The sequence below is a fragment of the Passer montanus genome, unplaced genomic scaffold (assembly GCF_014805655.1).
Source record: "Passer montanus isolate IOZ18808 unplaced genomic scaffold, ASM1480565v1 scaffold1, whole genome shotgun sequence".
NCBI classification, from domain to species: domain Eukaryota; kingdom Metazoa; phylum Chordata; class Aves; order Passeriformes; family Passeridae; genus Passer; species Passer montanus.
Genome location: NW_024356504.1, coordinates 2,896,699 through 2,920,339, shown reverse-complemented (window position 1 = coordinate 2,920,339; position 23,641 = coordinate 2,896,699). Strand labels below are relative to the sequence as shown.

Below are 23,641 nucleotides of genomic sequence, written 5' to 3'. Positions count from 1 at the left end.
GTTGCAAAGCTAAGCATGGAAAATAAAACACAACTGTTCTGTGTGTCTTTTACAAAAATAATACTGGCTGAAATCTTCAACAAGTGTAAACTATCAAATAACAGAAATCACTGACTCCAAAAGAAGCAGTATTACAAGCCAAATTTGGTCAGCTTTTAAGAAGAACTTCCTTCCTGAGCATCTTTTCCAAAAGCAACATGTTGCACAGCGTGAATAAAAGCAACACTTGAACTGTTACAAAACACGTTACAAATAAATTACCTAAATCCAGAAATATTATTCTGATGAGCTAAAGTACACTTAGAAGTTGTATTTTTATGTCAATAACTGTTTACAGAACCATAGCCTTAACTCCAAAAGCCATTTCACTCTTCACACAAGTTTTCATAAAGAAATAATGTATGAGGCACACTAAACATTGTTGGGCCAAACACATTCTACAGTTTATTACACATATTACATTCTTAAATAAAAATGCGTCACATAACATTTTTGCATAGATATCTTACAATATACCAATTTAAAAAAGAATTATGAAACAGACCAGTAACAAAAATAAATTTTTTCTTCATTAATAATTTTGTAACATTAACATACCACCATCATATAATACAAATAATATTTTTAAATCTTAAGACTTTTTGTACAGCAAAAAAACTGACAAAGTAATATATTTATATATATATATATATATAAAAAGCTTAAAAAAAATAAAATGTCAAAAAAAGGCAGAACTGAGGGCTACAAGATTGGGTACTTCTGTGATATATTAGAAATACCAGAGTAGGCCTGAGAGAACGTGACCGAGGGCATCTCCGAAATGCACTTGTCAGACACATCTGGTAAAAGAAAAATTATAGTGCAAAATGAAAGTCCTTCAAGCAATGTTGTTTGTTTTTTTGTTCGGTTTTTTTTTGGCTTTTTCTTTTTCCATAGGGAGCATTCATACATTTTGTTGTCATTGTTTTTGTTGTTAAACAAAAATTCCCCAAACAAAAATTTAATGTGTGCTAGAGAGCAAGAAAAGTTTCAAAGAACAAAAGGGAAAACAGGTCGCTTTGAAAAGCAAAAAGCAAAAAAAAAAAAAAATCTCAGCCTGCATTATTATTTTTTAACTAGATGAGCAGACATGCCAAACTAAGGCCTTGTTTCCAAGAGAAAAGCTCTTATGGTTTATATGCAGTGATTTCAAAACCAGGTACTTAAACTGGTGCAAGAACCTTCCTGTAGAGGTATCTTAATTAGTTGAAGCATTTCTTACACTTCAGCTTAACTGCATAGGATGCCAATGCAAACTTGATCCAGGCAATCACATAACAGGTGCAGCTACAAAGTGGTTTAGCTAGATTTTAATGTAGGACAGCTTCCCTGGTAGAGACATGGCCTTGGTAACAAAGTAGTGTTTAAACCAGTGTTTTGATCTACTTCAAGAATCTGACAGGTCTGGGGATTTAAATACAGAGTGATGGGTAAAACATATGTTGCAAAACATAAAGATCAGCCCTTCAGCCATCAGGCCTTCCAGGGACTGCATGTTAGCTTTTCATTTCCCCGAGAGCCCAACAATAAAGGCTAAAATTCCCATGTTTCTGTCCATTCTAGTTCCCTTTAGTGTGTACATGCGAAACCCTCATCCCCCTCCCTTCCCACCTTCCCTCCCAATCCCCAGATTTGCAGCCTACTCATTCACAGTACACAGCAACATGTATTTCCCAGCACTGTTGAAAACTTTCCCACAGAAGCTGACATGATTCCTAAAATGCAGTGGCAACAGCAAGTGCCCTCCTTAAATGAAAGCAATAGGCACAGTTGGCTACTACAAACTGTAAGTCAGTAGCTCAGTTTCTGTGTAGGTATATACAGTTTACTGATGTACATCCACACCCACACAGAGACAGGGTGGAGAACCTGTCTTCTGGCAGTATACAGAAGTTAGGACCAAAGCACTTTAAAAAAAAAAAAAAGTCATCAAAGCTTTCATTTTGAAAATCACAGATTCCAACTTCAATTATTACACCAAAAATGCCATCAACAAGCATTAAGGAAAACTATAAAACCCTGTTTCTAAAATGACGCCTGCATTTGAAAGTTTTCAGGTAGGGAAACTCATTCTTGAGGTGATAAAGGCAGTCTACTCCCCAGTCTGACATTTTTATGTATATAATTTATATATACAACTATATAATTATATATATAACTTATATAGCACAAGTATTCTCAAGACTTCTTCCTCTAAGGGAGAACTCTAAGGAAATTCTCAGCTTTACAACACAGATCTTAGTACCTGGTAGGCCAGATCCTACAGTAGTTACAATGCTAAATCTTGCCACTGAAGCCTGTGCAGAGCTGTGGAGGAGAAAGACTGCAGTATTCATCCCTAAACTATTAATAAAAAGAGACTCAAGTGTGATAAAAAGAAGAAAAATATCCAAGCATGATCTGAAAAAGATCATTCATGAAGGTGTAGTTTAAATGCTACTGAAAGACAGGCAAGACTTGTCAATGTTGGGAGAAAAATACTTCTATTTTTTCAAGACAAAGTTAAATAGTTATTGTCAAGCATTGTGTTTTGTTTTTGTTTTTTTTTCTTGGTACGTAGATATCTTTACAAGTGCAATTCTATCTGAAATCAGCAACAAGTAGTTTAGAAGTTCTGGGTTAGAGCATCGCCCAGGATATGAAAGCTCAAAAACAGTCTTACTGGATGGAATGACAGAATGTGCCAAGTCCTGAATGAAATCAAGAGTAAAAGCCCTTGATCCACTGATTGCTGGCCTTGTAACATTAAATTATTTACAAAATTTTCCTCTTTTTTAAATTTAAAGATTTTGACATACATTTAGAGAAGAGGATGGGAAACACTTAAAAAAGTTGGACTTCATCAGCTTTGCCAAAAGTACCAATTACCACCTCTTTTGTATACAGACAAAGAAAGTGTATTAAATAGGAGGAGCAACCTTTATATTAGATACAAACCCCAAATTGTCTAGGGTCAGAAAAAAATGAGGGAGAAAGCCTGATTCTGTAGACATCAAAAAGGTCACAACTAAGATACAATCAGTCACTGCAACAATCATATTGATCTACTCCATTTTAGCTATACACCCTAGTGATTAGTTACTTTTTAAAGCCTGAAGTTAAAACAATTCTGAAAGCAAGGACTGAGGGATCCTCTTGCATTCAGATTCTTCTTCTCCATTTGTGTTTGGTCAGTGCTTTCCATGCATTAAGTGAAAATGTGCTACCCCAAGAAAAAAAGCAATTCCAAAAAGTCTGAGGAAAATAAGAATGAATGAAAAAAATGTTCACCTATCACATGGGTCTTCCAGTCTAGCAAACTTGTTTCCATAATAACTGGCTAGTCCTTGCAGCTGTGACACATATCAAGGTATGATGTTGCTTCAAACTGGTTTGCTAAGGGTCTGGGTTCTTTTAAGATTTTTTCCTTTCTAGGTCTCCCTCATGAAGAAACCTTATAAATTTTAAGAAGAATAAAACTCTCAGAATTTGAGAAAAAACCTACAGATCTGCCCTACAGTCTGTTTCATCAACACAAGACTATGACGAAATAGAACCAGTACACATTTAATAAGTAAGAGCTGTGAAATGAATCATAGAAACACAGAAAAATTAATATTGGAAGGTACTTCTGGAGGTCACCTAATCCAAGATTCAATGCTTTGTTTAGTGAGATCAGACTGCTCAGGGCCTCGTCCAAGACATTGAAAGAATCTAGAATTTCACTTCAGTTGCTAGTTTAGCCAGATAATGTAATTGTCTAGATTGAGTACTAGCTACTGAAAAAGAACAACTCAGACATAATGAAAAATACTCTGGATTCTGCCATCCACTTTTAGACCAATCTCTATAAAATATATCTGATATTTTATGTTGCTCTTTATCTCCTAAGGGGAAAACCAAACAGAATAAAGATGCATTGAAGTGCTGTTTTAGTGTAAGAAGTGACTAAAATACAGCATCATGAGTCTTCATATTTGATACAGTACAAATTAAACAATACAATTTTTAATTCAAAGTGAACCATCAATGATCACATCGAAAAAACCCAAATTTTGCTAGCCAGGCCTCAAGCTGGTGGTACAGAAGTATATTTTTATAAGCATACTTTTATGTGCAGATTTGGCAAATTTGATTAGAAAACTATTTATAACAGTGCTTCCTAAATTATTTTTTATTAGTTAGTTTTTAAAATAGAATCTTGACTTTGTCTCAGATAATGGAAAAATCCAGAATAAATATATTTTATCAACACTGTCACATACAAAGCACATCTTGACCTGGAATATTCTGTCTTGGTCTCCCCAATCACAAAAATGACTGACATATGGGAGCAAGTCTAGCAGAGATTCCCCACGAAGGTATTGGAACGCATGATGGATGAAGAGAGGCTGAGAAACATGATTCAGCCTTAGGAAGAGAAGGGTAAGTGTAGATCTTATTGCTATCTCCAAATACCTAACCAAGACTGTAGAGAAGAAGCCAGACTCTTCTTGGAGGTGCACAGCGGAAGAGGCCTGAAAACAAATTTGAACATTAAAAAATTCCTACCTGACAGACAGATGTTTGGAATTTTTTTTTACCATTGAAGTGGTTTAAATGTTGGAACAGCTTGGACAGAGAGATTGTAGAATTTCCATTCTTGAGGATATTTAAAACTCAGCTGGATACACTCATGAGCAACCAGCTCTAGCTGGAAGTTGGCAAAGATGGCCTCTGGAGGCCCCTTTCCACATGCATGATTCTGTAATTGACTGTTCTGATCCAAAATATTATTTAGCTAATCACAAAAACTCACATTTATTTTAGTTGCTTCCTCTGTGTACACTATTTTGTGAGACTTTCAGCTCAATCTGTTTTCATCCTATAGTTCCATAACCTTGGAAACCACTATCTGATTTTCTTATAATGGCTTCTCTTTTGCAAATAGACATAAATCTCACATTGAAGGAAACAAGGTAAAGCTTCTCCTTTCTACAGCTGGATAACTGTCCTCAACTGTCACCAAATTTATGGGTTTGCTTTACACAGAGCCCTTCCTCTTTAGTCTGATTCTACTCATAATTTACAGAGAGAACAACTGTACAACTTTAGCAAGGAGACACAGGCCCAAAAAGGAACTAACTATAACAGACTACACAAGTTTGAAGTGTACAGCTTAAATTATCCGCAATGGAACAAAACTTGTCATTGTAAAAAAAAAACAATCCTGGAATGTGTCACTAATTATGCCTTTCCAAAATGGAGCCTTCTATAAAATACCAAAGTTACGGTTGAAAATTTTAGTAATGACTATGACACTTGCATATGAGCACCCAAAAACTGAAGTCAAGAGATTGACTGGGTACACCATATAGCCGAAAATATTACCCTTTTCAAACATAAGAGGTGGTTCCAAAGCTCAAATTTTGGCTTCAGAGTTCAAGACTTGCTACAAAGCCTGAGAAATTTGAAATCTGTGTTTTACCCCCCTTTTTTCTATGTTTTTTAGGCTATTTGGATCCAGGATTTAGATGTAGGCCTGCTTTTTGAACAACGTAAAGATATATTTCAGCATTTTTTCCCCTGGGGCCCTTGTTCTGGTATATTTAAATAAGATGCCAAGAAGACTGTAAATGACAACTGGAACTAAAACACAGTCTTGCTTGACTTTTTCCAATTTAAATAGAGTCTGGTATTTAAACCATCACTTAATAATTAAGATTTGTATACTACTGATAGCACGCCTAAAGGCAGGTGTGTTCAGAGAGCAAAGGAGGATATTTATGCAGATTCACAGCCAATGAATATCATAGTGGAGAATTTGAGAGCATAAATTTTAGGACACTACAGTAAGGAAATTCTAGGATTCTCTTATACTTTTTAAAATCTAATACACTCACTGGATGCTCTACAGTTTCACATAGCTGAGGTTTCAATTCCCATTAGACATCTTCCTGAGGAGCAGCAGAGGGGCAGCACCAATCTCTGCTCTCTGGTGACCAGTGACAGGATCCAAGGGAATGGGATGGAGCTGTGTCAGGGGAGGTTCAGGCTGTATATTAGGAAAAAGTTCTTCACCCAGAAGGTGGTCAGATGCCAGAAAAGGCTCCCCAGGGAAGTGGTCACAGCCCCAAGCCAGCCAGAGCTCAAGGAGTATTTGGACAACACTCTCAGGCACATGGTGGGATTCTTGGGATGTCTTGTGCAGGGCCAGAAGTTGGACTTGATGATCCTTGTGGGTCCCTTACAACTCAGGACACTCTGTGATTCTGTGATCTGGCAGGATGCTCTATTTGCTCCAACACAAATTGGATTCTAGGGCCCTCAGTCCCAGTGAAACAGCTGGGTGGAATGGCCATAAGAAGTATGCAAATACAGAAGTAGAGAAATACGAGATTGTCAGCAAGCAGTGCTCTGCAATTTTTAAATGTATACATATATATATATATAAGCATATATATATACACATATAGAGTATAGTTAGTTTAAATCTTTGGAATAAATTCAATTTTTCTTCTCTCTCTCTTTCTTTCTGACTTTCTTTCACTCTCTCTCATGCTCTTATCATGAATATTACATCATTGCCCCTAAAAGATGGTTAGATTTTGGTCCATATTTCATGCCATATGGGCCAGACATCGTATTTCCCCCCTGTCCCCAAAGTGTTCAGTTGACAGTCACAGTGTTTTGTGAAAACTGTGAGGAAAACCAGCATCTTTTGAATAAATTCAATCTCTCACTGGAACCAAAGGTTGCAAAATGCTGAGAATTCAAGTGCCAAGGATCCCGATGACGGCTCTTAAAAACATCTATTGAGTTTCTTGTTTGCTCTTTTTTCCCCTTAGAGTACAATTTTACTTCCCAAAACATAAATTAAGGGAAATATTTAACAGTCAATGAGTCAAAACAGTCAAAGAAGGGCAGTTGGCTAATACATTATAAAAGAGCAGCAACCATTTGTGGACCACGTGCTATTTTGTTTAGTTTCTAGACACATCTTGTAGGGATGGTCCGAGAATATACAAAATATACAACCTAATGACCGCCTGCCTGCTTGCATAGGCCATTTTCATGGTCCTAAATGCAGTCTTTGGAGTCAGGGCCAGTGCCAAATAGGTTCAAATACAAGTTATGGCAACACATTTTTTAGGGTTTTTTTTCCTTTTGTAATGAAGACTTTAATCCACTTTGAGCCAAAGAAATCAATTTATCAATATGACGGAAGGGTGAGCATGAGACCTCCACTTCTCCTTGATGATTCACACTGTAGGCCAAAATGGACCTCTAGGTTAGTAATACTTTGGACCAATCATTTGGAAATGCCTCACTGCTGTATGTAAAATCCAATCCCTTCCTTCACCGCTCACATGGTTACATTTTTTCATATAGGAGTGGGCTACAGCATCAACTTGATGAACAGAAAAGCAGGACTTTGATATTTTCTTTAACGGGCCAATGCTGAATGAAGCCATTGTACTTGGAAGATGTTCTTGATTTCCTACTCAGAGACTGGAGTAGGATTTTTGGCTTGGGGTTTTTTTTTGTATGTAAGATGCTCAACAAACAGGTGTAAATGAAAACGTCTGCAGGTGCTCTTTACAGAAACAAAAGGCTAATGTTTTAAATTGGTTAATAGAAGAACTGCAAGAAAAAGCAACATAATTCACCACTAAATCACCGTGGGTTGTGGCTAATCTGCTCACATGATGTGGAAGGAATCCTGTAGTCATGCCTGTGTGGCCAGTCCCAGACTGATATCCAGGTGAAGACAAGGAGTTCTGAAGATCACTTGTTTGTGGAGAAAAGAGAAAAAAGGTTTAAGCTTCCAAACAAGCTTTTGAAGTTTTTTGTTCAAAAAATAAACAAGAAGTCCTAGCTATGGCAATAAGGTGAGGCTTACAGAGATATTAGGTGCTGTATCTCAGGGGTTTATCCCTTGGCTACTTAGCCATCGTGGCAGCAGCTTCCAGAGTCCCTAGTGCATATGTTGTGCAATAGCCAAAAAAAAAAAAACAAAAAAAAACAACCAACAAAAATATAATCCTCCATGAAGTCTACATAAACTCAGGCCAAAACGAGGATGTTTGTGTCACAAGTGTCACTCCACAGTCTACTGCCATTAAGGCCACTGGTATTGACTTAAAAGGATCTCAATAGCTCAGTTCTGGGAAGAAGAACCAAAACCAAGACAGGTCAAAGTGTCTGTGAGAAGTCTGATGCACTGAAAATTAGGAATTCTCAGAAAAAGAACAAAAAAACCAAGAGGTTAATTTTGGCTACCAAACTGGGATTTGGTTTTCTAGGTCATTTGTTTTCCCCCCATCTATTTAAAAAGAAAGTTAGTGCTACAAATATGCAACTTCAAGACGACATATTCTTCTACGGAGTTGCACTGAGAAGCAAGTTAGATAAGCCCCTCTTACTGCCGTCCACCTGCAGGGAAGCCTCCTTTGATTTCCACTGGCAAAAACAGGAAACGAATCCAAGAGGGATGAAGTGCTGTAAGTAATTGTTCTTTTTCACTGACTTCACCTCTATACCATTTCCTCGCCTGCATCTTCTCCCATCCAGCTGGGGCAAGGCATAAAAGAACCGATGTAGGTATTGAAGTGTAACTGGGAGCATGACACTGTGAGCATGTGGTCCCTGTACAGAGGACTGCACGGGATCAAGTTCTCTTCTCCTGTAAGGTAGCACGTTGTAACTTGAGTTCCACTTTCATCTCACAACACTCAGCCCAGATGACATCCATGCCAAGCTGACTGATATTTAGATGTGTCTCTTCATGTGGAGGGCGAGGTGATCCGACCTGGAAAAACACCTGCAACATAAAGGAAGCAGGAAATGAAATAAGTATAGCATTTTGGAAAACAGGGTTTCTGCTCCTTCCTTGTTATGTAGAGGAGAAAATACATATCCCAGTTTAGAGACATTCCTTGAGGTATCCATGGATCACCACCAAAGGCTGTGTGATCGACCTCTGTGACCACAGACAGGCAACTACCCTGGCTCTTCAGCAGCTGAAGAGATGACTTTTATCCTTTCCCTGTTCCTCTCCCTCTCACTTTGTTCACTGAGTCAGATATCAGGGAAGAGTGCTCATCTACGCATCTGTACTATAAAACCAAATATTTAGTGTGCATGTGTTTGCATATTAAAAAAATAAATAAAACAAATAAGTTTTATTCAGCAGCACCATTTTTTAAAATACCAGCTTTCTTAAGTGCTCACTCCTTGCAAAAAGCACCAAAGAATTATGCTGGTTTTGAAAGCTGAATTCTTATTTCTAACTCCAAACTGGAAAGAAATCTGGCTCAGAGTTTGGAGGCTGACAATCCATCAGGCTTCATATCTCTCCCTTCCTCTCAGCTGGGAATCTGGGTGGTAATATGTGGATTCTGATGAATATTATCTCCCTGAAGAATGTTGACAGAAGATATTATGCCTGTTTTGTAAGAATGACAATTGTAAGACAGAGAAGGCAAGGAAGTTGTAAATCACACAAGTGTGGTAAAACCAGGAGAAAAAAAAAAAAAGAAAGCCAGGACTTGAGCTTTCAACTTCTGTTCTTTATCCACAAAGACTTTTCCATCTCATAAGAAAACATAATATTTTGTCATTCTGAACATGTAGCTGGATCCTGATGAGATAGACTCCATACCCATTAGATATGGGATTGAAAACACCAATCCATAATACTCACCATCACAGTGTCATTTAAGATACGTATGGCACCAGAAAGCAAACCACAGGAGAAGCAGGCAGTGGTTCTGGCTGCCTACCCCACAGCCCTAAAATGGAGCCTGTCACAGTGACAGGACTCAGACACACTCAGAAATTAAACTTCTACTAGAGACTTCAGTTGAGCATTTAAAACCAGGAGGTTTTCAAGTTCTCTGCAAATTCTGGCTTACCGTCTTTCCACTTTAAGCCACAAGACACTGGCTTATTTATTCTAAAAACATTTGCTACAAATGTCACACCAACCTCCATATACCTCTGGCTTTTGAGTAAACTGTTTCTGTAGGCTCCAAGAACACTAGGGAAAGCTACTTACAGAACTGATTTACCTGGCATGTCTTTTCAGTGCTCCATAGAACTAGAGTATAAAGCAGCCACCAATAATGGTCTGAAGAATATCCAAATGGCTTCTTGTGAGAATCAAGAGAGCTCATATATGGGCACCGAGTGTATTTTTTAAAAAGCAGTAGTTGAGTGTTTTGTGGTTTTCAGAAAGAAGAAGCAGAAGAACAAACTGAACAACTCCCCCAAAAAGCCAATACTGATAGATAAAAAAAGAACAGTCAATCTAAATACCCAAAGGATAAATACCCTAAGCAGAGAAAGGCTGAGAAAGAGAAGAACTATAAAAATGAAAGTATTTTAAATAGTTAGGGGACCTTTTCTGTCCTGCTGATATTCCACTACATATGTGATCAGTCAGCATCTACACACAGAGATGAGTGATCAAGAGGTACATTTTTAAGACAAAGAAACCTTAAAACAAGACAACTTCCACAAGAAAAGTAATTTACTCATCTTCTGTGAATGAGCGATGAGCATACCTCTGCTCAAGTCATCTCTTCTCTACTTGCAGGGCTTACAGGGGAGTTAATACCTTCAGAATAGCAAAAATGAGACTTCAAAACAGGATGGAGGAGGCATTCCCCCATGCTCCTACATGAGGCACAGCAAGACACACGCGAATCTGACAGCGGACACTGGGCTTTCAACACAGCAGGCTCTGCACAGCTAGAATTTTCTAGCCCTAGAGTGACAAAATACATCCTTGGACCATCTCTCTCATCAGTCTTAAACTGAAAAAGCAGCATGCTCTGGCTACAAGGGCTGCCAAAACAAACAACAGCTTGAGTGGCTGCCAAAAAGATATGTACCAGCTGGCACTTCAGTTTAGGACTAGCCATAAGACCCCCACCCAAGCACAGCTTTTCCTCTCCAGTAGTCTCTTTTACAGATGCAACCCAGGAAAGTGTATGCTGAGTCACACCATAGCCAGATCTGTTAAAATTATAGATTCAGTACATCGCTTCACATCAGTAACTACCGTATTAGCACCCATAATATTTTTATAGGTAATAAAATGGTGCCATATTTGCTAGTTTATAGCTAATAAAGTGGTACAATACTAATTCTTCACATTCTCCCGCTGACTAATTTCATTAGTTCTATCTCTTGGTAAGGCTGGTGGACGTGGATATTTATCTTCAGCTGTAAAACAGTCTGTACAAAATTTTTGCAGCTAAATCACACTGTCAAAAAGCATATTGGTTACTGGACACAACTCTTTTTATTTTCTTTCTGGGACTAGAGGCAGCAGTGGAAGAGGTTCCACAGGATAAGCTGTCAAAGGAACCTGCTCTCTTCAGAAATCAAGGAACAGGGGCTTGCTGGTCTCTAGTCCTGCCCATGACACGAGACTTTGCTTTGCACCTCTGGCTCTACACCTCTTTCAGTTCCAGACCAGCTCTGCACATCACACGTGGGCCCATCACAGCCTCCTCCATCATCCCCCCCTCAGTCTAGCTCTTTCTAGAAAGAACAGCTTATGCTAGAATAAGACACTCTAATTATAAAACTCATACAGGGATGTGTGATACACAAATTCCCTGCTCCCAGACATGATTCCTTCTTTTTTCTTTTTGCTGTATCTCCTTAGCAACACAATACTGCTTGGCACTGAAGCCTCTGAAGGAGAAAAAGGAAAGGTTAAGTACAGTGAGAGAGAATATATTGCTCAGCCATCTTTCCTACCAGCTGTGGATTTTCCACTGTGAGATGTGTCCCTTCCAGCTAAGTGCACTCTCAGCTTGCTATCAACAAAGAAACCATGAGCACGTGTGCACATATGCAGAGAGGAATATGCATCCCAACAGTCTGGCACTAAGCTGCTGTCTCCTAAACACCTATTTATCTAGAATCAGCAAGTGCCACTACCCTGTCAAACTCTTCCCCTTGAAGTGCTGAGGGCTTGCACTGTGTGAGGAACAACTCTAGCCTGCATTTCTGATGAGCAAAATTCCTGGGGAATGCTAACAACCAACATAACCCTGGCATCTGGAAGGCACTAAGGACTTTCTGGGGTGCTTTCCACACCACTTTAGCCGATTCTCCTTTCTCTCCTGCTGCCACAAAGCCACACAGCATTTGCAGTACATATGATGTTACTCAAAGCAGTGGTAGCTTGCCAGCTATGACTAACTATGTGATCTGACTGTGTGAACAGCTATGACTGACTAATGTGATCTGTGGGCTGCATGGTGTTGGGATAGAGCTGGGACAGCAGGAGAAGAGAATCCCTTTTGTTATTAAATTTACTTATACACAGAGGACAGTAATACTCCTTTGACATTGGTCAGAGGGTGAGAGACACAAGCACATTTGAAAACAGTCTTGGAAGGGAACTGCAGCCAGAATGTGTGAACAACATCCCCCTCTGCTATCTGAATCACCCCTTCCATGCTCTGTTTGCCAAGATACAGCCTTCAGCTCTGAACAACAGGCATAGGATTTGTGCTACATCAGTGTTGTTAAAACAGCTCCAATCAGCTCCTTAAAACCTAACAAGGCAGCGTGCTTGAGAGAGTGGACACAGCTTCTGTCGATAATGGGGAGTGCAATAAAGAGTAGCAGTTCAAGTACAGAGAAACTGTTCTCCAGCTGGAACCCTGGCTCAGGAAGGCACATCTTTAAAAGTCTGCCTAAATGGCTAAAGGCAGTTTTAGGCTCGTTTCAGTGCTTGCTTGAGGTGACCTCTGCAATAGGTGGTAGCAAAGAGGCCTGAGGATGAGAAAAGAATGAAAAACAGTAGTATGGCAGAGTGGGACAAAAGAACAGGCACGGTCACTCTAAAAGCTTGCAACAATTAATTGGGGGAATAAGGACAAATCTGCCTCCTATCACCACACACAGACAGTATGGACATAGAGTTTAACAGTGCACAATCCTCAGCACTCTGAATTTTATTAATAATATTTTTCCTTCATCTACAGATTCAACAGAAGAGCAGAAAATGCTCTTATTAGATGATTATAGGAATATATCTCTTGACTGCACTGACTGAGTTTGTGGCCAAAGAGAAAAGCTAGGTAGAAAGGGATAATATGTGGAGGGAGAATAAGAAACACTTAACAAAGGGCTGAAAGAGACCAAGGAGTTGAAAATACCAGCTGTATTTCTCTAGATCTCTGCTAAAAATATTGTTTGTCCTGACACAGAAACCCTAGGGCTGTGTGTATATATGTATGTGTGTGTGTGTTTGTGGGGCCACTCGAGGAAAGAAAAGAGAAAGGCAATGCCTTACATTTAAAACAGAGGATATAATTGTTCTCATTCACAGAAGTGCTTAAACAAAAGCAGAACTGCAGAGGTCCCTCCTTGGCTTATCCTGTCCCTCATTCTGAGCAAACAAAAGATGATCCAGGGATAAAACAAAAGATAATCCAAGAGGAAGCCCTCGGTGGGGGAAGGGGGACGGGAAGAGGGGAGACAAGGGCAGAAGAGCACTTAAGGAGATGAAGCTCTTGGAAAGGCAGGATGTGAAAATGATCAAATTTCCTTCCCATAAAAGGATGGGGTCCCTTGTTTATGTCCCACACATCCTTTCTCCACGCATATTCTCTGCTGGTCTGGTGTACCCACAGGCTTCCTAGAGGCTTTATTGTATTACAAAACGTTTCCTTATCACAGTTGAGAACCTTAGTGCTGCATTAAAAAGATGGGTAATTTTCTTAAGCCTCTTTAAAAAATATATATAAATAGGATTAGCTGGATAACATGTTCAGATGCAAGCACATTATTTGATTACTCAATAGTGGATCCAGGTTTCACCCAGGGCACTGCCAATCTTCAACTGGGGGGGTGAGAGGGGGAGAAGTGCTCATTGTTCGATCCTGTCAGTGCTGTCAAGAGTCATTACAGGGGTAATTGCTTTGCTCCACCCTGATTTCTTATCAATTGGGATTGGGGATGTGGAGAAGGGTGTTCTTCTGTTTTTTTTCTAAATTCAAAGAACCCAGCTTTCAAAACCATTCAGCGCCAAGCAAGGATGAGCAGATTTTTCAGAGAAGCTCAGTATTTACAGAAGCAGCTAAAGCAGCGAGGGCTGTAGGAACGACCCGCGGTGAGAGCTGTAAGGGCGGCTCTCCCAGGAGCTGCTGGCGCTCAGCTCACCCCTCATTCCTCAATTCCGACCCCCAGAGCACTGCTGCTGCCAGGCTCCTCAGAGCCCCGGCCCTGTGCACCTGTCAGGCTTTCAAAGCTGGGCCCTCACAGAATGAAGGTGCAGAGCATTTCCCACTTCAAACAGATGTCAAGAGTGAGATTTAAAACTGTAGGAAAAGATTCACTAATTAGCAAGAATGTGCAGAGATCACGGATCTTACACAAAACAACCCCATGAACTTGAACGATAAAATGTGTCTAAATCACTCTTGGGCTCTTGAGAATGGTGCCCTTTGTTGTCTTTTCTTTAGGAGCTCTAGAGTCAGTTCCAAGAGAACACAACGATCATGCAGAAATTGAATGCTTTTTCCCTAGAGGTTTCTTATAGATTTGGGCCACTTGGGGCACAACAGCCACGCACTCCCCATTCCTCCTGCCATACACCAATGCTTTTGTGAGGCCCACCCTGCCAAAATGTGGTGCTTGGGGTAGTCCTTGAAGCAGAGAACATAGAGGGAGCATTGGCTTTGTGAGCACAGCAGGCTTACAGGATCAGGAGACAGAAAGCTAGGGAGATGCTTTGTGGAGAGGTCCATCACTGAAATGGTCTAATGCCCTCTGGATGTCTTCTCTGCTTTAAGAGTATTAGCAAGACCTGCCCTATGAACTGAATCCTGTGCCCACAACAGACACCAGCAGGGTTCAGTCAGGCCTACACCTGCTCCCACATTTTGTTCTGTGCTGTGGGATTAGACTGCTTTGGAAGAATTCCCCATCTGCCAGTCTGCCTGGCCACTAAGGCAGAGAGGACAGGAGCCAAGCAGAGGGTCCCTCCATGGTACAGGGATCCAGGCAGTGGGACAGAAGGGGCCGCTCTGCTGGGAGCCAGGTCTCTTGTCTCTGGGAGCTGGCAGCTCCATGCCAGTCACAAAAGTCCACAGGTTTCTTGAACACCACGTTAGGAGCTGCATTACCTGTCACAATGGTTGCATTTAAAGGGCTTTGCACCCGTGTGCTTTCTGTAATGCCTGGTGAGCTCGTCGCTCCGTGCAAAACGCCACTCGCACCCTTCCCACGAGCACTTGTAAGGCTTCTCACCTGCAGAGGGGAGGAGAGAACAGTCAGCGTGGCAGCAGCATTACTGAGCACTCAACCTGAAAGCCTGTGTCCTCCCACCCTGCCTCTAACCCACTCGAGTCCATTAGCCCTTCACACAATTCATGGTCAGCAAATAACTTGGGGCTTCTATACTGGACATAGGTACAGTCCAGATTTTACCACAGCTAAAATTCTCACATAACCTTACATCTTGTTTCTAAGAAAACCAGCCAACTGGCCTTGGAAGAAGCCTTAAGAATGTCCTCAAATGTCTAAGCAGCTATGTGGCTGAAGCTTGATTTTCAAACAGCTTTTCAGCTCACTCTAACCTTGCCAGATGTATTACTGCAGAACTTGAGTGACTGTACTAACACCTGAACACTGTACAGGTGTGCACTACTCCTGAGTGACCACCACTACTACATCACATGCTTTACCCCAGTTCTACTTACCTTTTGTGTGGCCAGCCTCACATCTACTCCCCTCAAGCATTCATGCCTGCTGCCCCCAAGGACTGCACCTTTTTTACTTGCTTCTGACAACAAAATCTACCCCTGGGACCAAGAAATTATGTGTCAGGTCATCCAGTGTGAGAGGATACATTTTTGGTTCTTTGAATCAGCTGGTCCTTCAGGCTTCTTGTACTACACCTTCATCAGGTGTCATTCTGCCCCAAAATATTAACAATACCATTGAAGGCGGTGAAATGGTGTAGTGGTAAGACAGGAGAGATTCTAGTCTGCTAGTAGGAGTTGGACTCAATGATTCTTGTGGGTCTCTTCCAACTCAGTATATTCTATGATTCTATGCTCATATCTAACTATCTTCTAATGCACATCTGTCTCTGCAGATCAAAGTCTGCCATGGTGTAACATCTGTGGAGTCATTAACACCTTCTGATGAAGAATCCCAAGTCATGGCTCCCTTTTCCTTTTCAGTGCACATGCACTGGTGTGCATTCAAATGTAACATCTCCCCCCCCAACAAATGTTCCAGTGCATCTCCTCCTATAGAAACTCCATGTCAGTCTTCCCCATGCAGTCAGTTGAGCTAAAATTCAGACAAGAAATCACTTTCACTACCAAGCTTCTAAGTGGATTATTACTTATTTATTTGTTCTTAATATTGCTAAGAAGGTAATCTTAAAAAACCCACCACAGGCCACAGTGAGGCTGCAATCTGTAAGACCCCTCTAGGCCAGTCACATGAAACAATCACTTGACCACAGCAGACAGTGCAGAGACACAGGTTGCTATATTTAGTGTGTTGATTCAGCAAGTATAAGAGTGAGCTCTGGATATAGGAGACCTATGTATATCATGATGATGAACTGGAGAGGCAAAAGAGCAAGAAAAGTGAAAAGGGAAAGAAAATTGCAGCAAAACACATGAGAAAATTCTGTTCTCTGTGAGTTTCTGCAGACCTCTTGTTGCACAGGCAGCCCTGCACAGTGGTCATCTGCCCCACACAGAACAGAACAGGCTGAGACCCTCACTGAAGTTGAGCCATTTTATTGGCCTTTGAGAAGTTTATTTGGCTCAGTAGTTCAACTAAAGGATCCACTGGGATGAAATTGTGAAGAAGGGGCAGCAGCTGGCAAGACTACACCAAAATATCCATTTATCCCACAATCCCCGAATGAAGAAAGGTTATCCTGGATGTCCCTGCTGTGAATCACAGTTCCCCATGGGAAAATGCCCAACAGGACAAGGAACTGAGCCAACAATAACACTACCCCACTTAGAATGTGCCTACTTGGTCATCTCTGCAGACTCACCTCTTGTTCCTTTATTCTTTGGACAGGATTTCTTCAGGAAAATAAGAAGTTAGAATCTTCTTAGTGAGCAAGGTGCTGGTGTCTTGTTTCTGGGCTGCTTAGCTGTACCTCAAACACTGTCACCATGCACTGGAGCTGCAGTTGCAGCAGTGTCCCCCCAGCCCTTTGCACCCTACCTGACCAACAGCATCTGCTCTCCTCAGCAAAAAGGATTCCCAGACCTGCTCCTGCGCCTGTGATGGAGCACCAGTTTGCTGAACAGTTCATGCATTATTTTAAAAAGCTGTCAGTAAACAACCCTTGATCATAATGCAGTTCCTTGGTTCTCTGACGCTCTCTAGTGCCTACCTTAGAGTGGAGACAGCCAGGCAGGGAAATTGCCTTGCAGCACATTTGCCACACACTCTGCAAAGCAAATGCAGAGACAGCTGCTCAGCCAAATCTGGCAGGTACAGCCAGTCTGAAGGATACAGTCATCTACAGAGCAGAAAGGTGAAAAAAAAAGCATCCTGGGCTTTCTGTGAAACTGTATAGGCTACGAGGACTGAAGTGGAGTTTGGCTTGTTAAAATTTGTCAAGAGCTTTGAAAATATATAGTGCTATATATAGGTTACAAGAGACAGAAAAGCCAAGCACAATTACTGGTGAACCCACAGAATGACACATATCTCTGTTACACGCTTCAGGGGCTCCTCTCCCAAATGTTCCAGCTTTGGCCTTGCACAGCCCTGAGCTGAGTTTTGTTTTTCCTTTGTCACCCAAGCCCTGTTCAGCAAAATGTCAGGCAGTACCTCTCAGTGCTCCAGACTGCACGCTGCCATACCAGGCTCCCAGTGCATGAGGTAAAAGCAAAGGAGCACAGTGACCTTTAAAGCCATGTCAGATGGCTCCTTGACCCAGAGACCTCAAAGAGGTTCAATTTCCTGCCCTCCTGCAGCTACTCAAAAACAAAAGAGGGAAGGAGAAGAGAGACCTGACTGTCTCTGGATGTGAAGACTAAAAACAAACTGCTCCTTTAACGGCTACATGAAGACGAAATGGAAGTGTATCTTGCCAAGGTGCACATATGTAGAAAGCATGGGAATGAAAAAGGGGGGAGGGTCCTCCTACCTCACTACTGGCAATAGCAGGGAGGAAAAATGGGAAGGATCCTTTCCATGTGTTAGGCTGCTCTTCTCTTGTTCAGAGGATTAGTGAAACTAAAAAGATGATGAAATCTTCTGCTGAAGGCAATGGCAAAACTCCTACTCACTTCTACAGGGCCAGGATCTCCCTTTTTTAAGAAATTAATTATGAGCTGCAAAATCCAATTAAAAATAGGAACATCACGGAGTTGAGCCACACTGACTTTTTTCCTAATTTCTCAAATTAAAAACCACATTCAAAACTTGTGCCTGCAAGCCACTCCCAGGAAGAAGGCTTTACTCCTTATGTCACCTTTATTCAACACAAGGATCTATGCAGTCCTTAAACAAATCCATAAATCCACATTTATACAAACTCACTCAATGGAGGAGCCAGTCCCCATCCAAAAAGAAGCCAATACCTAGGAAAATGTTAAATACTCAGTTCTTTCAGTTGAGAACTTACTCCACACCATGGGGCTGGCTCAGATTCCACACACCCATAAATGCACCTGGGAAGCACTGCAGATATATTCAAGCAGTGAATTGTGCAATTTTTCTAGATGAGCACTTGTTTTAAAAAAATGTATAATTTGCTTACAGGGAAAATCTGTAAGCAACATAGAATACTGGCTTTCAGCTGTTTCTATTTTCTCCCTTGGTAGTCAGAGACACTACCTAGTGATTCCAGGCTTACTGACTTGTAGTTTCCATGGGCAGCACGTGCATCAGAGAGCAGTGCAGCACAGTGAAGGAGAGCTGCAGTGAGACAGTGGGGCACAGGACCCAACACCACACCATGTGCATTGGAAGGGTGTTATTTCTGGCTGCCCACAGCCTTGTCCTGTAGCTGGAGCCAGGCTGTAGGTGAAGTGTGCCAGCTGTGCACTCACACAGCAGCTCCTGGGACAGGAAAAAAGCCCCACATCTACACTCTGACCAGGCTGAACCAAAGCCTCATCTCAACAGAGATCACTTGATCACCAGGAAACACTCACATCAGACACATCTGAGTTGCCTCGTGAGGATCCCGGAGAAGCAGCCTGCACATGCCTGCTTGTGCACAGACCCATGTCCTGAAACCTACTGGTCTGGGAGGGCTGTATCACCACAACAGTCCTACAGAAATGCATTTAGCCCTTCAGATATACCTTAGGGTTTCAGTCCATCATGACTGCACACTTCTGTGAAGCAGGCTCTCTTCACTGTGGCTGTGTCCCGTGGTCCATACCTCATTTTAACCTTTTCATGTTCCTAGACTACAATTTAGACCCTGAGACTAGGATGCTTGGGGAGCAGGCTCTCTGTCCCACTTCTGTTTATGACACCTCATGCAACTGAGCTCTTCTTCTTCTAAAGTACCCCCATAGCACATTTCAGTACAGTCTGGCCCTCCATCCTGTATTTCATCCAGCCTGGTCCAATCTGGTAACTGGAGGACAAAGACCTTTGAAAATTTATGGGAAACATGCAATAGTGAAGCTAAAATTATAAGTCATAACAAAAAAATCCATCAGACTTTGAAAATCAGCCCTGAAATCAGGTCACCATTCCTTTTGTGACTAAGATGAATGCAAGACTAAGTATTAGGCATCTAGTTACAAAAATAAACAAATGATTGATACAGCTTTTGCTTGAAAGACAAAAATTTATCATTTGAAGTATGAAAACACAAGCACACAATTCCATTTTGCCACTCCTGTGGCAAACACACACTAGGTTTCCAACAAAACATGATGGATATAGCTGGGCTGGTTCTGTAATGACCACCACATCGGTCTTTGGAACTTCTCCCTCTATTTTCCAGCCTCAATTCTTGGTGAGTTTCATCTCGTGCAGCTTTAGATATTGAAAGCCATCATCTGACACTGCCACCTATGGCATGCTTTCTCAATTTAATGGGGAGGCACAGGCAGGGGTGAACTGTGACACATCACACCCAGGCAGCCTGGAACTGGAGGTGAATTCTTCTGCTTTGATGGTGCAGGGGGCCAGGCAAGCAGCTCAGCTGCACACACCTGTATCTTTGCTCTCCAGCCACAAACCAGAGAACACCAGGTCTTTGCTCCAACACATATTTAAATTGTAAACCCTGTACCAACCTTCACTACAAATATTTCCTCACAAAACACAGGTATGGGGATGTTGTCTCTTCTCAAGATGCAGAGAACCCCTGTCCTTGCCACCTACATCTCACAGGCACCCTCCTCTAGGTCCCAGACATATTTCTCTTGTCCAAGAAGTAAGGCAGTGTTTGCTAAGACATCTCAGAGAGGCTGTTTCAGCAGAGTGATTAGCAGAAATATTAGGTTACAGGACACAGAGGTACCTACTCAAGATCAGCTGAGGACATGATCACAAAACTACAGCACATAATGGGCACATTATACTTCTTATAGCTGCATTATTTATTGCCAATCCCAAGGGTTAAAAAGTCATGAGTGCACTCTTCTACAGAAATAATGAGATTTTAAAGAAGAAAACAATAATATTCAGACATCATTTGCCTTCTGCTTTGTAGATAACCTAGGGCCATGGTTTTAAACCTCTCTTTGCAGCCCTGCAGGCTAGGAACATTTATTTTGAAATACAGAGGAAGAAATTTGCTCTCTATTCCCCGAATTTCAACAGCAGGGACTTTAAGAAAAAAACCCTCCAGATTTAGGGACGTGTACAATAAGATGACAGAGTTCCAGTGTGATGGGGTAAAACCCTGACTCCATCCAAGTAATTGGAAAAATGTTCATTAGGCTCAAATTTCACCCTGTATCTTTATGGAATTGAAAGCAAAGATATTATGGTTATCCATCCATCCATATCTATTTCCTTACCCTCCCCAGCACTCTTCTGCAGGGCACTTAGTAAAACAATCAAGTAGTTTAAGCTCCCAGTCCTGCAGTGAGTTTTAGAGGAGAATCACAGTCAAAATCCTTGCTGATACTTCTCTGTGCTAAAACGTGGTAGTGTCATGGGACTCCTTTAGTCCCTTGACACCCCGTTTTGATTCAGCCAAAAACGTTTCAAGAAACTGAGAGGAAAGCACCAAATTCTGCCTATATGCATATTTTGAAGGCTATTCAAAGCAAACGTTAGTTGCACTGTTTGAAGAGCTCCTTAATATTATACAGCTACACAAAGCTAGCATGTGAAAGTGTGTTTAAGAAAAACAACAGAAAAAACTAGCATGTGTTATAATGCTTAGAATTTTTCAAATATAGTTTCAAAATCCAGGAAAAAGTTGTCTGAAAGAATCACAAATATTTGCTTCCATTTTATAATCTGTAATTTAAAAAAACATTTAAAATGAAACTAGTTCTAAAAGTCTCAATTCTAAAAGTATGTATTGAAAGACACTTTCAGCTACACTTGTTTCAAGACTGATGTTCCCAGAGAACTAGACAAACTGGAAAAAGGAATTAAATACAAGATTTCTTGCATGTATTTTTCTTATAAGGAAGCTCTGGGGGTCTGATATGTGTGAAGAATCAAGTAGGGCTTTTTAAGAGTCTTTTAATAACTTTCCTTGCTACCCTAAGAGTGTTTTAATGATTTTTCTTGCTACCCTTCCTGAGAAATCCTTTTGGGACTACTGCTCCTGGGCTGGTGAGTGGGACCATGCTGTTGCAGCAGCAGCAGTGTCACTGCAGGATGAACCCAGGCATCCTTCAGAGGCCAGTGCCCGTGGGGATGCTGCTGCTGCAGACAGGAGTCGCTCAGAAGTGCCAGAGGCTGGTGTGGTTTTGGGGGAGAAGCAGCCCCCAGAGCACCTTGCAGAGAAATGCCAGGCAGGCATTCCCAGCTGCTCTGCAGTTTATGATGAAAGTCTGCCTCAGCACAATGAGAAGCCTAATGTGGAGCTTCACTTTACCAATATTTTATATTTATGCAGCACTCTTCATCTCCAAGGGTCCCTGAGAGCTTTACAAGCTACATACATGGCATACCAATGAAGCCAAGCCATAATTCTTCTAATTAGCTGAACATCAGCACACAGCACATGGCACAAGAGAAAATGTTACTGGTCACTCCTCTCTTCCTATGTAAAGTGCTATATGAGATTTAATAGAAACATATCTCATTTGGGTTTAAGGACCACTGAAAAATGAAATCTAACAAGACAGGTCTCCCTAACACCAGTGCCTGTCTTCCCTCATTACCTACACACACTTTGTGAAATATGAGCCACAGAAGAGGAGCTGTCCCAGACCCGCTCCCACTTCCACACCAGATTCAGCACGTTACCATCACATGGCTCAGGCAGCTGCTCTGCTGGTGAGGTTACAAAAAAGCTGGTGAGCAGCTGCAGTCCAGAGCACAACAACATCAGCCTCTTTTTAAGATTAATAAGTTCATTTCTTTAGCAAAAAGGAAGAGCAGGCTATTTAATACACACATCCTCTGGAGATCAATGCTAATATCTAAGTGTATGTGCATGCAACCCATCAACCAGTAAAACTAATTACAAAAATCAATTTCAGATACTTTTCTGAGCCTTTCATTCCTCAATATACTCCTAATTGATTTTTGTTGGAAAATAGAAAGCCTAATTAATATTTTTATTATTTAAAAGGAGTGCAAAGGAGGGGGCAATGGTGAGTGCTTAAATGGTCCGCCAATGTTTTCTACACAAAAAAAAGAGAAGAAAAAACATTAAAATTGTCATTTTATTCAGTTTTGCTACCTGCTGGAAAAATGGAAAACCCTTTGAAAGGCTGACAAAGCACAAGAGAAAAGCTGGCAGAAGACAGTATGGGGCAGAAGAGGAATGTGACAGGATTGTGAAATACACAATGTGAGAAGGTTGTACCTATTTTTAGAAGGGCAGGGATGATCAGGTGTAAAAGCAGTACATTTCCATGAATGATGTACAGTTCCTTTCATCCAAAAAGGTCAGAAATGCCCTTATAGAGAGGTGACTCTGATCATATTTATATCAGAGATGGGGGAAAAGAGGTTAAGAAGGAGACCCAATGTCCAATCAGTCTTTCTACAAACTTCAAAGCTCCGGATTAGTTCCTAAGGGCCTTGCCAAGGCTCGTCTACCAAGCCAGCAGCAGTCTTCAGCATGCAGCCATTCAGGACACAAAAAGAAACCAATTTTTGCAGCATTATGTCTTACGCACACACAAGCACCTAACACACATCCACAAAGCCCACTTGCCTAGCTGAAAAGCAGAGAAAAGCAAAGCATGTAGCAACATTCAAAGAAATGGAAATATTCCATTTTCGACTCAAGAGGCTGCATTTAACAAGCACACACTGCCCTCCATACTGAGCCCTGAAGGAGGGGAGGCTTTATCTCTTTGGGTCTGTGCAAGACTCCCATTGAGAGCGACAAAGCCTTTGCAATGTGCTCCCCGTTCAAACCTCTCTCCACAGCTCCTCTTTGAAGGCAGCTCCTCCATGGTGGGGAGCAGGGCTGGGGGACACATGCTGGTGCCAGCCTGAGCACACAAGCCCA

The 23,641-nt window shown here is 41.3% G+C and overlaps 1 protein-coding gene across 1 annotated transcript in view; it reads right to left on the bottom strand.

Moving 5' to 3' along the window:
• Nucleotides 1-448: 448 nt before the first annotated feature.
• KLF7 (Kruppel like factor 7) overlaps nucleotides 449-23,641 on the bottom strand; it is a 65,774-nt gene continuing 42,581 nt past the window's right edge. Inside the window, exons 3-4 of the mRNA XM_039700307.1 lie at nucleotides 15,156-15,279; nucleotides 449-8,821 (exon numbers count right to left, since the gene is read on the bottom strand). Of these exons, the coding sequence (XP_039556241.1) occupies nucleotides 8,770-8,821; nucleotides 15,156-15,279 (176 nt within the window). The 3' untranslated portion in view covers nucleotides 449-8,769. The remainder of the gene's footprint in view (nucleotides 8,822-15,155; nucleotides 15,280-23,641) is intronic.